At 38.3% G+C, this 19721-nt stretch overlaps 2 protein-coding genes across 5 annotated transcripts; both read right to left on the minus strand.

Moving 5' to 3' along the window:
• Window positions 1-5344: 5344 nt before the first annotated feature.
• LOC6580153 (dehydrogenase/reductase SDR family member on chromosome X) lies at window positions 5345-9453 on the minus strand. 4 transcript variants are annotated; one of them, XM_015164119.3, is made up of 5 exons: window positions 9285-9453; window positions 7667-7867; window positions 7472-7579; window positions 6158-6539; window positions 5345-6093 (listed from the first exon to the last, which is right to left on the minus strand). In XM_015164119.3, exons 1-5 carry the CDS (start codon window positions 9286-9288, stop codon window positions 5691-5693), a joined length of 1098 nt encoding a protein of 365 aa, XP_015019605.1. In that variant the 5' UTR covers window positions 9289-9453; the 3' UTR covers window positions 5345-5690. The 4 variants fall into 4 exon arrangements, with proteins under 4 accessions (XP_015019605.1, XP_002006013.1, XP_015019604.1 ...); XM_002005977.4 differs by lacking the exon at window positions 9285-9453 and adding an exon at window positions 9043-9140; XM_015164118.3 differs by lacking the exon at window positions 9285-9453 and adding an exon at window positions 9010-9138.
• Window positions 9454-9877: 424 nt separating this feature from the next.
• LOC6580154 lies at window positions 9878-18024 on the minus strand. The gene is given in 5 exon segments (XM_002005978.4): window positions 9878-10281; window positions 10351-10721; window positions 10796-12055; window positions 14000-15160; window positions 17468-18024. Coding segments are annotated over 4 exon segments (1812 nt in total). The 5' UTR covers window positions 14004-15160; window positions 17468-18024; the 3' UTR covers window positions 9878-10104.
• Between the last annotated feature and the right edge of the window lie 1697 nt (window positions 18025-19721).

Genomic DNA, 19721 nt, shown 5'->3' on the forward strand with positions numbered 1-19721 from the left:
TTTGATTAATTGACTGCAAAATTAATTATTATAATTTATGCAAATTTAATGTGAGACGCGCCTGCTAATGGGACAAAGCGGCGTATGCGTAACGCGATAACGGTTTAACAACTTGTTGAAGCATTTAATAGTTGCTAACATGATGGAATGAATGGGACAGGGAAGAAGATGAACTATCTGACAATGTCAAGTACAACGTCAAACATATGGCAACGCTGTAAATGTCTGTCGATATGTTTATTAAATTATTTATTTTTTGTTTTCATAAATTTATATTAATAAATTTATAAAAAAAATCTATAAAATATGAATATTAAAATTAAAAAAAAAAGAATAAAATATTGTTGTTTAATGATATAGATATATTATATAATTATATTTTATATCAATAAATTGATAAAAAAAAAAAATAAATATTTATAAAATATGAATATTAAAATTTAAAATAAAATTAATAAATTATTTTTGTTTAATTATATACAGTAATATTTTTTTTTTTTTATTTTGTATTTATTTTTAGTTAACACTTTATATATATTTAAAAATTCTTCGCATATTTATCAGCTATAATCTGTTAGATTTAGTAATCCATACAGACTTCTCTTCTGCTTCTCTCATTTAGACTCTAATGTTTACTCTTTGGCAAGTCTCTTTCAGTGGACCATCTGCTTTGATATGATATGCGATAAACAACAATTTTCTCTTCACTTTGCAGTATCATATCAAAATCAACTCAGATTATCCCACTTTATTCGCCTCTTATCAAACCATAATAAATAAATTCATATAAAAAGCGTCAATTTGAGTTCAATATAATTTAATTAGCTTAAATCAAGTGTGCCGTTTGAGCCAACACATTCACATTCCGTTTGGGCTGTTTACTGTTTGAAGTGTCTTCCCAATGCTGAGCAAATTCTTATCGGCTGCTGCTGCTGCTGTTGTTGTTGTTGTTGTTACTGTTGTTGTTGCTGTTGCGAACTGCACTTGCTGCCACAATCCAATTAACCTTTTGACATTTGCGACAGGCAGCAGATGCTGCGGCTACTTTTGGCTAATGGCTGCGCGTAAATCAAACACACAGCACAAACACACACACAAGCACACACACATAGCACAAGCTACAAAAGTATCTGTCAGATACGTCTACTACTAGTCGTGGTCACTTGTAATGCACACTTCGGTTCAGTTGCGGATGTCTCTCGTCGCTCAAGCGGATGCGGCTGTAATTAAAACACTCGACGCGTTCGTTGCAAGTGTTCGCATCCCAGTTTAATAAACTCATCATCAGCAGCCACTAATAAATAAAAATTAAAATATAAAAAAAAAAATAAACTATCAAAAAACAACAAAAGCAACTGCAACTGCAACTGCAACTGCACTAAGCCGCATGTGCAACATGTGTCTGCTGGCTTGTTAGCACCAATGAGATTTTGGGTATCTTGTGCACATCTTGTTGACCATGTGTCTCTGACATCTCATTGCCCAAACGGAACTGAGCTCAGCTCAACTCAACGCAACGTTACTTAGTTCAGCTCAAGTCAAGTCAAGTTAACTTAACTGAGAAAGTTGTCTTGGCAGAGCAGCTCATCAAGAATTCATAAAATATATTTTGCAAGTATTTGCTGTAGGTATTAGAACTAAGTTATGCACCTACTTAATGATTACAGCTCCTATAATAAATAATAAATTATACATTTTATAGCTATAAATAATAAATTATCTTATATAAACATAAATTAGTTGTTTTTTTTTTAATAAAAAAAAGTTATTTTTAATATTTTTAAAGACAAAATTATTTATTAAAATATAAAAAATATTTTAAGCACTAAGAAACTAATAAAAAAATGAATAAAATAAAAATTTTATACATAGAAACAAAGTTTTAAGCGCTTCACTTTAAAAAGAAATATAATTATACATATCTATATATTTAATATCTTATATAAGAAATATAAAATATAGCAAAATATAAAAAATATAAATTTTATATATATAAATAAAATAATTTTTTGTCTTTAATGTTTACAAAATAAAGAAATAAATACCAAAAATTATATATATATAAAATTACAAAAAAAAAAAAAAATAAATAAATAAAAATATGAGAATTAATTTTTTGAAAATATTTAAATAAAAATATTTGTTAACAGAAAAATAATGAACACAAAATAAATATAAATATATAAAAATATAAACAAATATAGTTAAAACTAAATCTAGTAATATCAGACTATGCTTTACAAATCCAGGTGATACTAAGTTATATTTTCAGCTTTAGCAATTGGCAGCACAAGCAGCTCCTCCCCCGCCCATCGGGTTCCCACCTACCATCAGCGCAATTTCTAGTCAATTACAGGTGTGCAACCTGGCAGCTTGCTCAATAAATTTAATTTCTAACTGCTAACGAGCTTGCAACCTGCAACTTGCAGCTTGCAACTTGCAACAATGAGCATGCAAGAGGGGTGGGCGTTGCGCAGTGATAGAAGATTAGGGTAGGCCGATTCGCCCACATGCACAATTCACGCTGCACACTGCACACTGCACACTGCACACTGCACACTGCGAATGCAAATGGAACGAAATGGAATGGAATGAAATGGAATGAACACGTGCTGCGTGGGCGCAGCGTCGCCATAAATCTCAACACATGATTAATGTGGACGGACGCGCTTGGCTAGAAGAAGATGTTTCAGTTGGAGCTGCAACGACTGCGGCAGCTGCTGAAGGCTTTAATTGGAGCAGCAAATTGTTGCAAAGAATTCGCCGCCAGATAAATGCAACCAAATTGTATTTCAAGCGAACCGAAATTTAAATAAAAAGCACATTAACTCAACGGCAAAAAGAATGGGGAGTGGGAGCTGGACAGGGGGTCAGCCCCCACAGAGATGGTCAAGCAGATGGGCAATGCAGAGCTATGTAGAAACTCTGGAGAATTAATGGCACGCCGGCGACCAGGAATGAAGCGTGTGCTTTATCGCGCTATTGCCACATGAATAAACAATTAACCCAAACGGATCTATGCATCACAGCATTTTCTCAGAGCAGACCTGAGGAACTCTGTAAATGGAGTTAATACTAAAGAATGTCTTTGCTATTCCGATGTGATGATTTATAATATAATATTAAACTTGATTGATATTCATTTGATATAATAATTTTAAAATTTTTATTATATTTTCTATATTTTGGCAGCAGACATCTATATTCCTTGTATTATATAAAATGTTGTAAATTCTGATAAATTAAAACAAGATTTACTCCACTAAATGTGAGTCGCTTGCTTACGTAGTAGCTTTCTTAAGTTCTTCTCGGCTCTATCATAACCCTCTCTCTGTTACTCTCTTAATTCAGTTCATTATCGACTGCTGCTTCGCCTTCCCCCCTCTGCAAAATTTATAAAAATTAATTGATAGACATGAAAGGGTAAAAAGACAATAAATAAAAATAAAAAATATATATATATATATATATATATTTAAAATTTTTGTTTGATATATATCTTTAATATCTTTAATATATATCTTTAATTAGACTCATATATACTTCAAACAAACGTTAGTAGTTTACTTGCCTCAATATCAATTACAATTATAATAATAATAATAAATTAATGTGCTGCACATTTGTAAAATACTTTAAGCAGCACATTAGCTGCCCAAGGTGCTAATCTCTAAAAACCCCAAAAGTCGTTTAATGGAATTCAAGGTGTCTTCTTCTTCCTGTCGCTCATGATTCATGTACTGAGTATATATGCAATTTAAACTGTATTTAATACCCTAAGCAGGGCCAAGTGGGGTATAATGCTTTTTAATGCAATAGTATATAAATATATATTATAGATAAGGCAAATGAACTGACTTCTGTTTGTTCTTTAGTAACTCAGGAACTACAAAAGCTAGAGACCTTGGAAGTTTTGCTAGATATACCTTAAGATCTAGGGCTATGTCATTTATTGGTTAGCTTAACCCATTTCATTCTAATTGAACATTTAGTACAATCTCGGTAATAGAGTAGAGGTAACTTCTAGTCGTTCACTCCCCACCTAATGCATTCTTAGTTGTCTTTTTTTCCTCACACGGATTTGTATTTAGCTGTTGATTTAATGGGCCTAGTAAACCAGTTTCCCACAACGAGATGTGCTCTACCTTTGCCGATGATATCTTGTTATCTTTTATACTTCTTTTTAATATAGACAGACCCAATGCAAGCAGCCATTATCCAATCCAATCAACACTCTTAATGTCCGCTAAACACGCACGCAACGAGATCCCACATTGGCGCAGATGACTTCATTGGGGCCTGGGAGCCTCTCTTGATTGATGGCTGCGCCCACGATAATGATAAAAACGAAAAAACAAATGGAATTCGACGGCAGCTTTACACATTTCAGCATTCAGCATTCAGCACTCAAGATTCGACATTCGACATTGATATGTTTTTGTTTCTCAGCTCTGTTGGAATAGAAGGGACTTCAATAGGTGAAGACAGCGCCATGAAGTTCAAAAGCAACTCAAGTGACAAGCCAACTGAAGTCTAACACCCTCGCCGAGGGTATTATCATAATGTCAAAGAGAAGGAGCTGTCTAAGTAACTATAGACCATATGGTATATGGCTGAGTATCATTGCAATGAATAATTCTTGTCTCATTAAATAGCTTCATTATGGTTATTAAACAGAAAGAAGTAGAACTGCTATGATTGCCCTATATCAATTCATATTATTATAATACATATAATACATATTATATCATCTCATATTAGTATTTCATATGCTAAAAGACAAAGTCCGCATAGGGTATCACTTATTCGATCATCTGCAGTTACATCTGTCTCTTTCGTATGACTGGAATTGTCGTTGCTGTTGCGCTGGATTGATCCACCCATCTGGCCACCTAGCTGGATGCACGTCTCTTAACTCTCCACTCGGTGCAGTCTCCACTCTCCACTCTGCACGCAAGTCGATTAAAATTCCGCATAAATGTTGAATGTTAATCGCTCATTGTTTAAGGAGGAGCACAAATTAAATTGTTTGTAAATTTGACATATAATAGTTGTTGATGATGTTGCTGTTGTTGCAGTTGCTGTTGCTGTTGCTGTTGCTGTTGCTGTTGCAGTTGTTGCTGTTGCTGTTGCTGTTGCAGTAACGACGTCTTTTAAGCTGCCGCCAAGAAATATCGAAGTGGATTTGTTGCTGCTATTGCTGCACTTTTGTTTTTTTAATTGCACTTTTTGGTCTGCTGCTATCGCAGCTTCTCCTCCTCCGCCACCTCCTCCTCCTCCTCCTCCCGTTGCTGCTGATGGCAATCAACGCAGACAAGTTAATTAAAATAAAAATCCATAGAGATATGTTAAGCTGTTGGCTTTAGCATCTTCATCCACTTAGATAGATCGACTATTCTGAGTAGCGTAACATATTTATTTTGAAACTATTCGTAATTGAATTAAAATACATTTGGAGTTATAACTTGTTATCCACACTTATCCGACATTATCCGACTTTAAGTGAAGGCATGCAACATGCTTGCAAAACAAAACAAATACATTTTTTTAGTTATTCAATTTGTGTTGTTCTTTCCATTTTTTAGTTTTTTTTTTTTTAATATAAGATGATATTAAACATGAAATTACTTAACAGAAAATTACGTTACACCAGTTGGGGGAATGTTAGCAAATGTCATACATAAATGGTATTAGAGTGGATATTCGCCGTTGCCGTACTGCTTGATCTTCAGCAGCGCGCAGGAGTGCTCAAAGAACTTTTCGCACTTGGCCGGCTGCTTGGCGTCCGCGTGGAAGGGTCCCTTGCCGCCGTTGCTCAGATAGGTGCCTCCCTGGCCCTCGATGGACGGATCTATGGCAGCGAAGACAACGGTGCGTGAGCCTCGTTCAGGCGTCTTGAAGAAGAGCTTCTTGAAGAACGGCACCGCCGTTGTGGCCGAGTGCTCAAACAGATCCGTGTCCACAATGCCCGGATGCACCACATTCACCTGCACGTTGGCCTTCTCCGCATCCAGCAACGTCTGCAGGTGGCGTGTGAACAAAATCTGTGCCAGCTTCGATTGGCTGTACGCAGTGCCGGGATAATAGTATTTGCTAATGAAACGAGAGAAACATTGTGAGTCTGAGCCGGCAAAGATATCCTTTATCATTCACTTACAGTCCATTGAGATCCTTGTAGTTGATGCGGCCAATCAGATTCACGCAGGAGCTAACGTTCACAATGCGCGCATTTCTGCCCGGCTTGCCAGCCGCACGCAGCTTCGGCAGCAGCAGGTGGGTGAGCATGAAGTGGCCCAGGTAATTGATGGCAAAGTGCGATTCGTAGCCATCGGCCGTTAGCTTGAATGGTGCGAACATAATGCCCGCATTGTTTATCAGCAAATCAACTTTGGCATATGTCTGCGAGATCTTCTGCGCAAAGGCACGCACCGACTTCATATCCCCTACATCGAGCTGTTCGCAAATCAGTTTGCCTTTCGTCTGGCTGAGATCGACAATGCCGCCAACAGCGTCTTCGGCACTGCGCGGATCCCGAACGCCTGTAAGAAAAACAATAATAATTATTAATGAATAATTTCATTTTTATATCAATAAATTTCAGCTAACTTCTCTTCCCCTAATTAAAAAATACCACATTGGAAAAAATCCCTCTTTAGCACATTTCATTAAATACCACAATAACAAAATATCCCTCATAGTTGTTTTAGCATATGAAATGCATGTAGGGTATTTTTTCAGTATGCCCAAAAATATGCAATTATTTCCCCTGCAAATGTGTGGGCATTCGAGTTCCTAGCAACATGTTGCTCTTTTGGCTGGTGCAACTTGCTGTGAAATGTGGACTTCAGGTGTGTTGCAGAATGTGTGTGTATGGTTTCATTACTAATGCAATTCACGCGACAGCTTCGGGTATTTTTAATTTTAAAATTTTGTTTTTGTTTTCGTCTATATATGGTATGTAAAGAATGTTCAAGTAGAAATTTCTTGTGGACTTTAGATGAGTCTGTTTCACAGTGCAGTGGATTATATTTCTGTTTATGCGTTACTGACGATGGCATTTATACACAAAATTATTTAAAATTTTTGGTTTTTATAAGCTAAGTTACTACAGGCTTTAAACTTCATTAATCGTAAGCAAATATTCTTCACAGAATACGAAAAGGTAATATTATTTCTGTGTGCCCTAAAGCTATGCAGCAACATTTGGGCTGCAACATTTTCGAGAGACAACATGTTGCTTAGAGTGGACTCTAACTGTGTGGGTGTAGAAATATCAAATAATGTGTGAAATTTCTTCGATCAAATCACTCAGGCAATGCACGTTTTGGCCCAACTTTTATTTCTATTATTTCTTGTCGTGTGTTGTGTTGACTGAATAACAAATGGTCGAAGCTGATTTACATAGCCGTTTCCAGACAGCGTTACCAAACAAAGTTCAATTGGTCAAGTACTAAGATGTCCATTCACTCACCCATTATAACAGTCATGTCGCAAGCCAGTAATTTCTCTACAATGCGCAGGCCAATGCCGCGATTGCCGCCTGTAATGACAGCAATGCGATCCGGTTGTTTATAAAGTGCTGCAAGCGAAAACAATAATCAGTTAAAAATGTTGTTAATTGATAATAATTGTAGGAGTAGATTTAGATAATTGTAGATGTACATACCCACACGATCCCTAGAGGCGTATTGTGCATCATGTATGAGTCCAACAATGCCCAAGTACTGATAGCGGAACTCAGTTTTCCATTCGAACCAGGACTTTGGTATGCCTTTGGTTGTCTTCGTGAAAATAAAGCTGCACAGCAACGTCAGAATGATAAGCAGCCAGAGCAACATGTTGCACAAATCAATTATGTGTATTTTGTCTGTGGAAGATAAGGAATCAATGTTGCTGAGTCAAAAAGTATACGTAAGCGGGTGGGGGGGCAAAGATCGTCATGTTGGCTCTGATAAGCCCAAGTCACTGTATGAATATTCACGTAGATATCATAAATATTTATATTTGTACTTATGCATATATAGAAAAATGTCTATGAGCAGCAATTATTTGCTTGCAGCTGTGCTCGTTGTCCGCAACTTGAGTCAGCAGCAAATATTATTTTTTGTTTTTTGTTTTTGTATTTTCCCACTATTTTTGCTTCTCGCTCCGCCTGTGCCCATTAATAGCCATTTCAAAAGTACTATATATAATATAGATTTATTTATTTAGTTAAGTACTGCACTTTGAATTCAGTTCGTCTTTTTGTTTTGCTCACTTCGTTGCCAATTAGTGTTGAATTTAATTGCTTAACGTTGACTGCGGAGAGCTTCGCGGCTATTTAAAATAATCATTTTATTATGAATATCAGTTAGTGCCATGAAATTATGGCCCAGTTAGCAGTTGGTTTTCTAAAAAACAACAACGACAGCGACAGCGGCACATAAAATGCAAATTAAAGAAAGAGAGTCAAAAGCAAAGGAATGAAAGTTGAAGAGCCAAAGAATGGGCCAATAGCTTCGAAAGAAAAAGACGAAAAAAAACATAGACTCATAGTATAAAAGCAAACATATGAAAAAAAAAAAAAAAAAAAAAAAACAAACAAATAGAAAAAAACGTTACTCTGATGGGTAGCTCCAGAGGTGCGAAGAGAGCTACCAAACATACATAGCCAACAAAAAAACAGTTTCATGGAGTGTGTGTGTGCATGGCAACATGCATGTGTGTGTGCTTGTGTGACTTTTTGCGCTGTCAACACTGGGCACAGGCCGTCTTCTTCGACTTCCGTCAACAAAAAGAAACAAAAAAGTATCTGACTGCATTTGTTAACTTTCTATTTCTTTTATTGTTGCGCACAAGTGCACAAAGCCTTGCAGTTATATACATATGCATATGTACTTGAACCTCTACTTATTGCACTTAAATATGTGTATGTATGTATGTAGGCTAATGCGATTTCTATGCACTCGTTCGTGTCCCGAACTCTCGGCCTATGCTAATATTTGACAACAAAAAATCAACTTTATTCACTTAAATGGGTAAACAGTTTCAAATTATATATGCCTTTGACGCAGCACGTCACGTTTCCAATTCAATTTAGTAGGTCCAAACCGGTTCTCAATATAACAAAACACAACCGCACCGCTGGAAATTCAAACGACAACTAAAACGTTATAAGTTTCGCGCGCTCGTTGTCAGTTTAGAACCTGAATTTAATTTTCAATTGTGTTTTTGTTGCTGCTATCTGACGACGCCAAACAACAGGTGTTGACAGGTGAATTAGCTGCCCAACAAATTACGCTTACCCATTATAACAAAATGTCAATTCACAATTGTTAAATGTTAATGTGCTTTAGATAGAAACAGTAAATAATTCGATAATTATATTACATAAAACTTTTAATGAGCCATTAAGCTGACTAAATATCTGAAATTGCCACCAAAGAAACTTAGTCTGAACAGCTGTTCAATTGCCGGCTTTCAGTGTGACCGCGCGCCGCAAGCTTCAAAATGTTGGCGTTTCCAATCAATTTATTTAAATACTGAAAGTAGGATTTTAGTTGATGGTTCAAATGTCATTTACATATTTTAAATACTTGATTAAAAACTTATTTTATATAGCTATTTTTGCATTTATTTATTAAACAAAAAGTATTACAGTGCATTTAACAAAAGTGTTATGTCAACTAATGTTATTGTTGTATAGTTTAAATTTGTATATATTTTATGTAAGTAGAACAAATTGAAAATCGAAAAAGAAGCTAAGCACAAAAACAAGAAATTCTAAATATATATATACGTACTTACAATAATTTGTAATTTGTAATCAAATTTTCATTTGTTAAATAATACAAGGATTTTCAAAGTGTTTCTTGGTATGTATGTGAGAGTGTGAGTGTGTGTTTATAATAATTGTATATATTCTTTATGCGTAGGTATATATTAATAAATCTTGAAATATAGTTTTGTTTAGTGCGCCTAAAATCTAGAAATAAAACATTTGTTTTTGAAAAATTGGAAAAAAATAGTGATTTAAATTGTTGCCAAAATTGAAGTCTAAGTTGAAGCTGCTTCCCCATCCTGATGCACAGGAGATGCAGCCACATCCTTAGGCTGCTTTGACTGTCAATTCTCCATGGACATGTTGCCAATATCATCGTTAATGGCCAAAACTTGAGTGATAAAATTCTGATCGGACACCACTTCGCACAGAGATTTGCATAGCTCCGTCAGCTCATGCAGCGACATATTCAACTGTGGCGCCAACTTCATCAGATGCTGCGACACATAATCCGGCAGTTGCTATAGAGATATAGAAAATAGATTAAAATTCGGTGTACTTTTGTTTATATTGTATATAGCTCATCTCACCTTGCCCTTGGCCACCTTAAAGACGCTAAACATAAGCTTGACCTTGACGCGCTGCTCATTGGGTCCATCGTAGAAGAGCGTCAGATGCGCTTCCTGCACATTGGCCACCAGCGGGAAGTAGAGTCCCGCATAGACGCGCCCCTTGGCGTCGCGCGATAGCAGCGAGCGGAAATTGTAAACCAAATTACGGCGCACAGTGACATCCACCGCGGTATTATATTCCTGGGCAATGTATATCAAGGATGTCTTGAAACTGGCCTCATCGCCGCGTATCTCGCGCTCCTTCCACTCCACAAACTTCTCGCTGTGCTGGCTGAAGGTATAGCAATAGTCGCGCTGCAAATGCGGCTCCTTGGATTGATTGAACCAGCCTAGAGAGAGAAACAGAGAGAGAAAAAGAGAATTAAGTACATCTCCTCTATAGGGATTGTGTCGCTCTGCTCACCTGTATGTGGATAGCTCTGGTCACACATGATGGTTACGGCGCGTCCCACATGGTAGCCCGGATCCAGTATCATGACACCACGACGTTCGCCAATGGCAAAGCGCATGGCAACCATGACGTGCTCCTTCTCGACACCCGCATCCGCCGAGTTCATGCCGTACTCCTCATCCATTTGCACATAATCATTGCAGTCGGCCACCTGCTCCTCGCAGGACACCACATAGAGGTGATGGCCCAGCTGGGGGAACATCTGCACCAGGCGCGCAATGATCTCAAAGGCCAGCGAGACGCACATGTGATGGCGTCGATTGATGGGCACATCATAGAACTGAAAGAAGCTGCGCAGATCGGAGCGCCGTGTGCGCTTGAAGCTGCGATAGAAATCCACGAAGAGATTCACCGTGTTGTAGTGCGTCTCCTCCAGCATGCGCTGCAGCGCCGTCTCCACAATGCCATTCAGCTCCTCGTACTGCCAGACGTTCTCGAACACTAAGGTCTCCTTGGCCGGCTCATCGGCGCTGCCCCAGTCGGGCAGCGGCAGAGGATGACCCAGTGGCCAGACACCGTTGATCTGATTGTAGGCCGACAGATCATAGCCATCGGCCATGGCCCAGTTGGCGCCTGGGTGCCGCTGCTGCTGGACAGTGGGTGACTTCTGTCTGGACAGCACCCGGATGATGTCGGAGTAGCGCTCCGATGCGGCTGCCACTGATGTCAGGTCGGTTGGCATCCACTGCTGCTGATGCTGCTCTTCAACATCTTCTTCGTCATCGTCCTCGCTGGATGTGGAGGGCGTGCGCGAAGGCGTGGTTCGCGTGGAAGCGCAACTGCTTGGCTTATCATCTTGCTCATTTGTGACACCATGGACTGTCGTAGTCAATCCCATGCCACGCATCGCATTCGCCAGCTGCTGCTCCGCGGAGCCACCGCCTCCGCCTCCAGCAGCGACGCTGCCAAAGCTGTCATCGTCGTCGACATCATCAACGTCGACGGCATAGCTGGGCGTCGCTGCCGCACCATCCTGGCTGGCTGCAGCGGCGAGTCAGCTCGGCCATTCGGCACCCCAACGGCCCACGGTGGGCACGTAGCCACTTTCACAGTCATTGAATGTTGCTTCTAGTTGAATGTTGATTGATGCTTGGGCGGCTGCGGCAATCGCAGAGCTGGCTCCAAGACTATTCAGCAGACTATTCCGGCCCTGCGCTCGGTTGAACAGGAGGTCCGGCTCGTCTCCAAATTTCGTTGTTAGTTTAGACTGATCTGTTGAAAGGAATAAGTCGGATTAGTTTGATGTTAACATTTTAGTTTTAATAGGCATTTTTTTATAGCAACCTTATCTACCTCTAGCTAACACTATTATAATCATAAACTATCGTGTTTTTGTCATTTCGCTATCAATTCCATTTCATATCTCATTTCCTCTATAACAAGTCAAGTTATTGCTTGAATTTGTGTTTCTGATTCTAAGTGGCAAATAGTCTGTATCTGTATCAGCATTGACCGATAAGTTATCGATTCAATTATATAATTCTATTATCTGGTTGTTTAATAGTAAAAAATAACCTCAAAATCATTTACTACATTTATTTGGTATATTTTTGCAGAAATCCTTTTACTACTTTAATTTACTACCTATTTTATTTTAAAAGTCGTTTACTACTGAGACTCAATATCTCTTTGTTTAGATCTTTACTCTGCTCTATTTCGCACCTTTTTACTACTTTAATTTACGACCTTTTTGTATGAAATCTTTTACGTATTTCATTTAAAACTTTTTGAAAAACATTTTGTTGATCTAAGCCTCAGCTACTAAAATCATTTAGATGTTTATTTTTAATGATTTTTTCGCATTTCTTTATTGATTTTTTTTTTTTTAGTTAAGGGTTAGGTTTTTTTTTTATTATTAATTTTTTACAATTTTCTTTCTTTAATTATATATATTTTAACAATTTCAAGTCCCCAACAAAGCTTCTAATTGCGTTTAAAACCTAGTTTGGAGATATATTTATTATCGTATTTTTTTTACATTTCTATAGACTATGCCTTATATAAGACTCATATGCAATGAAACTATCCCATTATTTAGACATATGCATATATACTATATATCTTCTATAATTGCTTTCTCAACATTTTGAGCATTTGCCAAATAAAAAGGCAAATTCCACGTGACCTAGCTCAGGTAGCACAGGTCTAGTCTAAGGGCCTTATCTGTATGATGATACGAGCTGCTTCATTTGTTATTCAGCCTAACAAGCTTATACAACGCAAATGAAAATCATCTGGGGCTAATAAACAACTCAAGGTTAATCAGGAGAGATGACGGGACATTCCGTTAACTTGTTATTTGACTTGAGTACACATTACTTTATAGGCAGAGACATCTGTATATATATAATATATATATGAATGAAAGTCACGCGTAGTTATATAGAATTAGCCCCAAGTGCTGATAAAGTCTGACTGATTATGCGCTGGGTTCATAAAAATCAAATAGAGAGCCGTTGGAAACTCGGCAATGAAGCACCGGATGATGCCCAATCGAGCATGGCGCAACAACAAGGGGCAATGGGGCGACGTGTCGAGGGGGCGATGGGGTGATGGGGGAGCCAGCACGTGTCTGGTTCATGTGCTCAACTGTTCCGCCCACTTGAGAGTGGCAAACGTGAATTTCCACGAACTTTACGTTGCTTTCAACCTAACTTAATGCATTTCAAGGTTTTCAGCATACTGTTATTTATTTCAATTAAAATTAGTATTATTATTGCGCCATAGAATTGCTTTGTTTGTTTAAAAAATAATCTATATGTGAGTCATATAATTGTGATTTTTTGTGATTTTACAAATTAACGCCCTTTACGAGTGAATATGAATCAGCGATGTGTACTAAATAAAAAAATGTACTAAAATACCTCCAAGCACTCTATGTGGATCTAAATCCATTTTAGCTCCACCTGTTGTTAGGCAACAAAACCTAAACGGCCAGTAAAACGCATGTCTAAAAATATAAAGTTGCGATCTAAAAATATTTTAGCTCCGGCCACCTGTTGTTAGGCAAACGCTAACAGTGACTCTTAAACTGTTGCATAGGAGAAAATAGCTTGCATGGAAAGCCGTACCCAAACTAAAGGTATGCTTGCACAAAACACTATACAAATTTATATAGTTTCATATATACTTATAAATTTATTATGAAAGACTTACCCATACAATGGCCTAAGCCCAATAAACAAACTTGTTGTTTTGTTGTGTAGTGTTGTTGCTGTATTGTTGTTGTTCTTGTCAATGTGTTACACTGCTCAGACGAGTTTTTGATTTCCGTTTGATTGAAAATATCGAATAACACAAAATTGAAGTTTGATGTCTACTGCTTGCAGTTCTTCTCAAACTGCTTGCACTTTTCTCTTTTCTTTACGATGGAAAACACAACGAAATTAAAAAAAAAACCCGTAACGCGAACTAAAAAGCAAACAACTTATTGTTGATTTGCTAAAGTGAATTTAATGTCTTTGATAAGTGTCTTTTCTTCTTTACTTTTCTTCTGCTACGAAATTAACCTTTATTTAAATTTGTCTTCTTTTTGTTTTGGTATTTATCGCTTTTGCCTGTTTAATGCAGGTCAGAGTTTTTAAACAATATTGGCGAATTAATCGACATCGAAGTGGATTTTCTTGTACACTTTGTCCGCTTAATATATATTTTTGTATATTATAATACGTTTTTACATATACCGTTAAAAGTATATGCACTCTTGCAGTTGTCTATTTTTTTCGCACAGATGGCCCTGCGTATGCTTTGGTCCGTTCGTGATCCGTTCCCAACGAGTGTCGAAATGCGACTGAAAATTGAGCTCTTTTAGCGACGATTGTTTCGATGTCGAATGCTGAATGCACACAGTTCGCTGATACGAGCGTGTTTATATACACAGCTCTAGGTTGTTGCTTTTTTTTTGTTTTTGTCTTTTTTTTTGGGGTGGGTGACGACGACGGGCGATCGCAATTGCTATTGTTATTGTCTTTGATATCGGCGAGGGCACAGCGACGGGGCTGGCACAGTTTCGCTGGCTGCCTTTGCGTTTGCTTTTGCGTTGCCTTTGCTTTGGTTTCCTCTTGTTTTTCGCTCTATTCGCACACACTCGCACGTCTATGTGTATGTGTTTATATACATATATACCTTAATATGTGACGCAAAAAAAGCTTGAAAAATTCCACAGGGCTTTAAGCCAACAGACAGAATGGGGGGAGAAACGGCAGGAGCGATTAACGCGAGGTTTGTTTTGCTACGTACAATCGTGTCAATATTTTTTTTGTTGTGTAAACAAAAATAGGGGATTTGATAATTGGAGAAAAGACGAGAATCCGGTAACTGTAAAGAGTAGAAAAGAGAAGATTTGCTTTAATTCAATTTAATATTGAGATGGAATGACAAAAAAATAAATAAATAATGTAATGTAATGCAAAAATAAATGGGGTGCGTGCTGTGCATATACGCAATTTAAGTGTTGGAAAATTCCATGAGAGAATTAGAGCTAGCTTTTGATGGTACTAAGACATTGTTTGAAAATTGACGTTATCATTATGATGTTGTTGAAACTCTTATCGAAATGTAAATAAATAAACGTGTTTATTGCGTAGTTAGAGCAGTTAAATCATATGTTTGATATATGAATTAGCATAGTTTATTCTTTATACAGCCCTAAAGAACTAGACTTGAAATGAAAACGAAATAAAAACAATCCTCAATTTCCACTCCTCAACATCCGACCCCTCCTCTAAGATCATAACATCTGCAATATATGTTTTTCTATTATATAGCTGCTATATAGTTGAGGTGCTTTTGCGTCGTAGCAAATACATATCATTCTGTCTAGCAAAGTTGTAAAACCCTAGGCGCTCTCAGACAGTTTGCCATTTGACCTTGAGGCAATGCAATTTTGCAATTGTTGTTGCCACAATTGTTGCAAACATTCGTGGTGATGTTTATGCCGACTGCCCAAATTTTTAATTGCACACAAACAATTTCTATATTATATACATACATACATACATACTTGCATTCATATATATTAGTATGTTCGAGAAACTAAAATATATTTGTACTAGATAGATATATTTGTCAAAGTGAACGTGAAATCAAATCAATTGAGGGCATATTTAGCATAAGTCTGCATAATCTAAGCATATTCATTTTTAATTAAATAACTAATTAAGGTTTCCTATCTCAAGCGCCGAGCCAATGAACGATTTACGATTGGCGAGAAATCAACACATCACGTATACGCCGAATGATCCGGAAGCCAAAGTCGTAAAGTGAGAAAACAAATCGAAATGTCTTCGAGCTTCGGTTGTAAATTGGATTAACTGTTGTTCGGGCCATAAATAAAACTTTGCTGACGTCATCAACGAAATATGAACGTGGCCACCAAGCTCAGCCCAATGGGCCACATATGTACATATGTGGCAAGTACCGTTGTAAGTAGTTCAATGTCGACACAGCACCGACGTCATCAAGGCGTCCCATAGGCCCAACGAAATTAAAGATTGTAGCCGGCCGGTGCGTGAGCTTGCACGAAATTCTACTCCCACTCACACATCGTTCCCACACACATGCACACATGCAGAAGCATACTCATTGTCCACATTCTTCCAATGGCCGTCGATTTGTATGTGCCATGTGCCACGTGGCGTTCCGCTTATTTGTAAACAATTTTCAACCGCGTGCTGTTAGTATTGGTGCGTTGGCTGCATTTATCCTCGTCTCCGTTTCACATTCGTTTTTACTATCAAAACATTGCGTACTGAAGGATGGATGGAGCAGTGCGCAGGCTCGTGAACTCTTTGGAATTTCCAGTTGAATTTATTGGAATATATACATATGGTTCTTCGTGTGTGTAACAAAGGTAAGGAAAATGGAACGATGAACGTTGGGAGTGCATTGATTCGTTACAGTGGCGTCCTGAATATTTGCAAATATTCAGTTCCTTGTAAGTAATACGCAAAAATAACTATAAATGAATCTAGCTTACATATGCCAAAAAGATACACCCATATGTTATTGACTCGAAATCTTTAAATATATTAAGCTAGCTAAATATTTAATTTATATAGGTTTAACATTGCAAATAAATAAATAAAAATTAAACTAGCTGATGTCGTTTACCGTGTTTGTGCAGCTCTATTTACTTATGACATTTCCTTCCTCTCTACTTGTATGCCATATGGTTCATAACAATTGTGGAGAACAAAGAAACTGCAGCGCTTCAGTCTAAATTTACCCATCGAGCTGTATACAATATTTTGGTACGCCACTGTAGCCAAAGCTGGGCAGCACAGATGTTTTGCGCATTTGCCTTGCATATATCAAAGGAAAAGACAGAAAAAGAGAGAGATAGACAGAGAGACGGAATGAGAGCAATAGAGAGAGGAAGGGAATTTCTTTGTTGTCTACTTTGGTGCTGCTTGCTGTTGTTGTCGCTGTTGTCGCGAGTCCTGCTGGCATTTGGGTGGTTTGGGTTGGGTTGGGGTAATTGTTGTTGTTTCTGTTGGCCAATGCGCTTTTCATGGCGAAATTATAAAATCAATATGAACAGCGAAAAACAATGAAGTGAGACGGCCCCCGTGGGTATTGGGGCCTTGTGTATAATAATAGGTGATTGTAATGAGAAAAGCTTACCGTTTATTTCACACGCGCACACAGTCACTAGCACTAACGGCACTAACTTGTTAAACACACACACACAAGCACGCACGCACTCACGCACACACACACACTCCACGCAGACGGTCGCCGCCTGTGGAGGAAGGGGGAGGGTCGAACGTTTTTAGTTTAGTCGCTTTACAAGTTTTTAATCCAATTGTAGGAACCGTTATAGAAAAATAAAATCAATATAATTAATTTGGTGTGCATATTGGAAACAGTCATGGCACAACGAATCCTCCTTGGTAAGGCACAATACGACTACGCCACGGATCTATTTTTGTTTTCTTATGGAGCGGGCGACGGAATCCTTTCAGTTTTTGTGTCTTTTGCGTTTGTGTGGCATTTAAAAAACTACGAAATCGATGCCGTCACTCGGAAACAAACTTGAGCGTAGTTTGAATCCCTAGAGCAGGAGGCCCTTAGACAGGCACTCAAAAGTATAGTATAATTGTGTATTAAATTATGTATTTAGTTTGTCTGTGGGACGACGAAGTCCTCGGACTAAGCCCAACTGCTGCGTTCGATGTAGAAAATTCGACTGTCTGAAGCATGGGCTGCGACAGGCCGTTGAGTCACCCAAGTGCGTTTCAGACACTTCCAGGCGACTTCCAGGCTACTTCCAGGCCACTTCCAGTGGTCGAACGTTGAGTTGCCTTTGCACTTGCGGCAATGCAGTGGCAAATGTTTGCGTCACCAACGCAAGGCCCCCAACATGCGTGCCACACGCTCAGTAACAAATTTCATTTGCCTCGATATATCTAGAGACGTCTATATATAAAAATGTATTTATTGATTAAGAAATTGATTAATGACGAACTCACTTTGACGAAAAGGTCAACTGAAATGATAGAATTGCCTAGAAGAGGATTGTGGCAGTCTAAGTGAAGATTTTCTTTGGCAATAATGCTTATCTATGTTTATGTAGTATTACCTAATTACTGATGATTAAGCGATTGATTTACTACACAATTATTTATACAAAAAGATTACGTTTCTACCTTAAACAAGTTGCATTTAATATGTTTGCTTGTCTGATTGATTGAATGAATGATTTATTGATAGAAATAATAGTCAGTTTTATAAATTGTACATATGCACTTGACTTGACGTGATAAAGAGTTTCATTGATAAACTGTTAAACAAAATTGATAAGCTGATAGATTGAGCGATTGACTGATCAAAATAGAATTGAATAATTGTCAATATTCAAAAAATATATATATAAACACTGATTCATAAATTGCTTGTTTAATAGTCCAAGTAGAAAAGGCAGCCAAAAATCTGTCAACACTAGGCCGTAAAATAAAAGCTAAATTGGCATCACTGAGTCAAAAGCACTTGTGAACGCACTTTGTGCTCAACAAAATGTTTTGGTATGGAAAACAATGTCAAATGTGATACACAACAGAGTGAGAATTATACTAATGGTAATTGTGGCAATTGTGGCGCACGACTCACTGCCCGGCAGTACAGTGAATGCAGACAATAATGGACAGGCTTACAGCAGGAAGCAGCGCCGCACTCAATCACAAGTGCAGCCTCAGGCCTCAGCTGAGCGACACACCCTGGATGCAAACACGAATCTCAATAGTTTGCTCGAGCAGCTGAACAGAAATCAATTCGGGATTAGTGCAGGGGGAGTTAGCCATGGGAATAAAGTGAGAGCCGATGCTGGCAGGCCAAGATTGCGGAGTCTCAACGCAAATGAGAGACTTTTGCACTGGCTGAGCAATAACAGCCCGGAGCAGGAGCAGCAGCAGCAACAGGAGCAGGAGTTGCTGGTGTCCTCGGCGCTGGCTGCACGGCACAAAGGCAATCAGCGCATGGAAAGTGAATCTGCGGATCGAGCATTCGAGCGCTTGATAACAATGAGTTTGAGGCAGGGTAAAATGGATGAATCTTTAGCAGACAAAAATGTTGAGGCTAAAAACTTACATGCGCCCTTCTTTCACTTTTGCAAGACAAAGGGCAAACAAGAGGGTCCCAGCTCGCAGGACACCTGTCCGGCGCCCAAAACCAAAACTAAAGCCAAAGCCAAAATCAAACTCTGTAAGAAGAAAGTTATGCAGAAAGTGGCTCGATTGCTGGAGCTGACGAAGAATATGAAGCAGCGTTCGTGTCTGATTATCAAAAAGCTCAATCAATTGGACACCGAGATACATAAGAGATGGCCAGGTGTGAAATCCAGGGGCCACAAACATAAGACGGACACCAATAAGACAACGCC

Source organism: Drosophila mojavensis, unplaced genomic scaffold, assembly GCF_018153725.1.
Source record: "Drosophila mojavensis isolate 15081-1352.22 unplaced genomic scaffold, ASM1815372v1 contig_80, whole genome shotgun sequence".
Classification (NCBI taxonomy): Eukaryota; Metazoa; Arthropoda; class Insecta; order Diptera; family Drosophilidae; genus Drosophila; species Drosophila mojavensis.

What these genes read in the sequence shown, in the direction of transcription:
- LOC6580153 (XM_032730002.2), bottom strand. Translation starts at nt 8,644, where the DNA reads ATGTTTGGTAGCTCTCTTCGCACCTCTGGAGCTACCCATCAGA. An exon ending in CTCTGGAGCTACCCATCAGA is followed by an intron (nt 7,868 to 8,601) that starts GTAACGTTTTTT and finishes TATCTTCCACAG; the next exon opens with ACAAAATACACATAATTGAT. An exon ending in CGCCTCTAGGGATCGTGTGG is followed by an intron (nt 7,580 to 7,666) that starts GTATGTACATCT and finishes TTTCGCTTGCAG; the next exon opens with CACTTTATAAACAACCGGAT.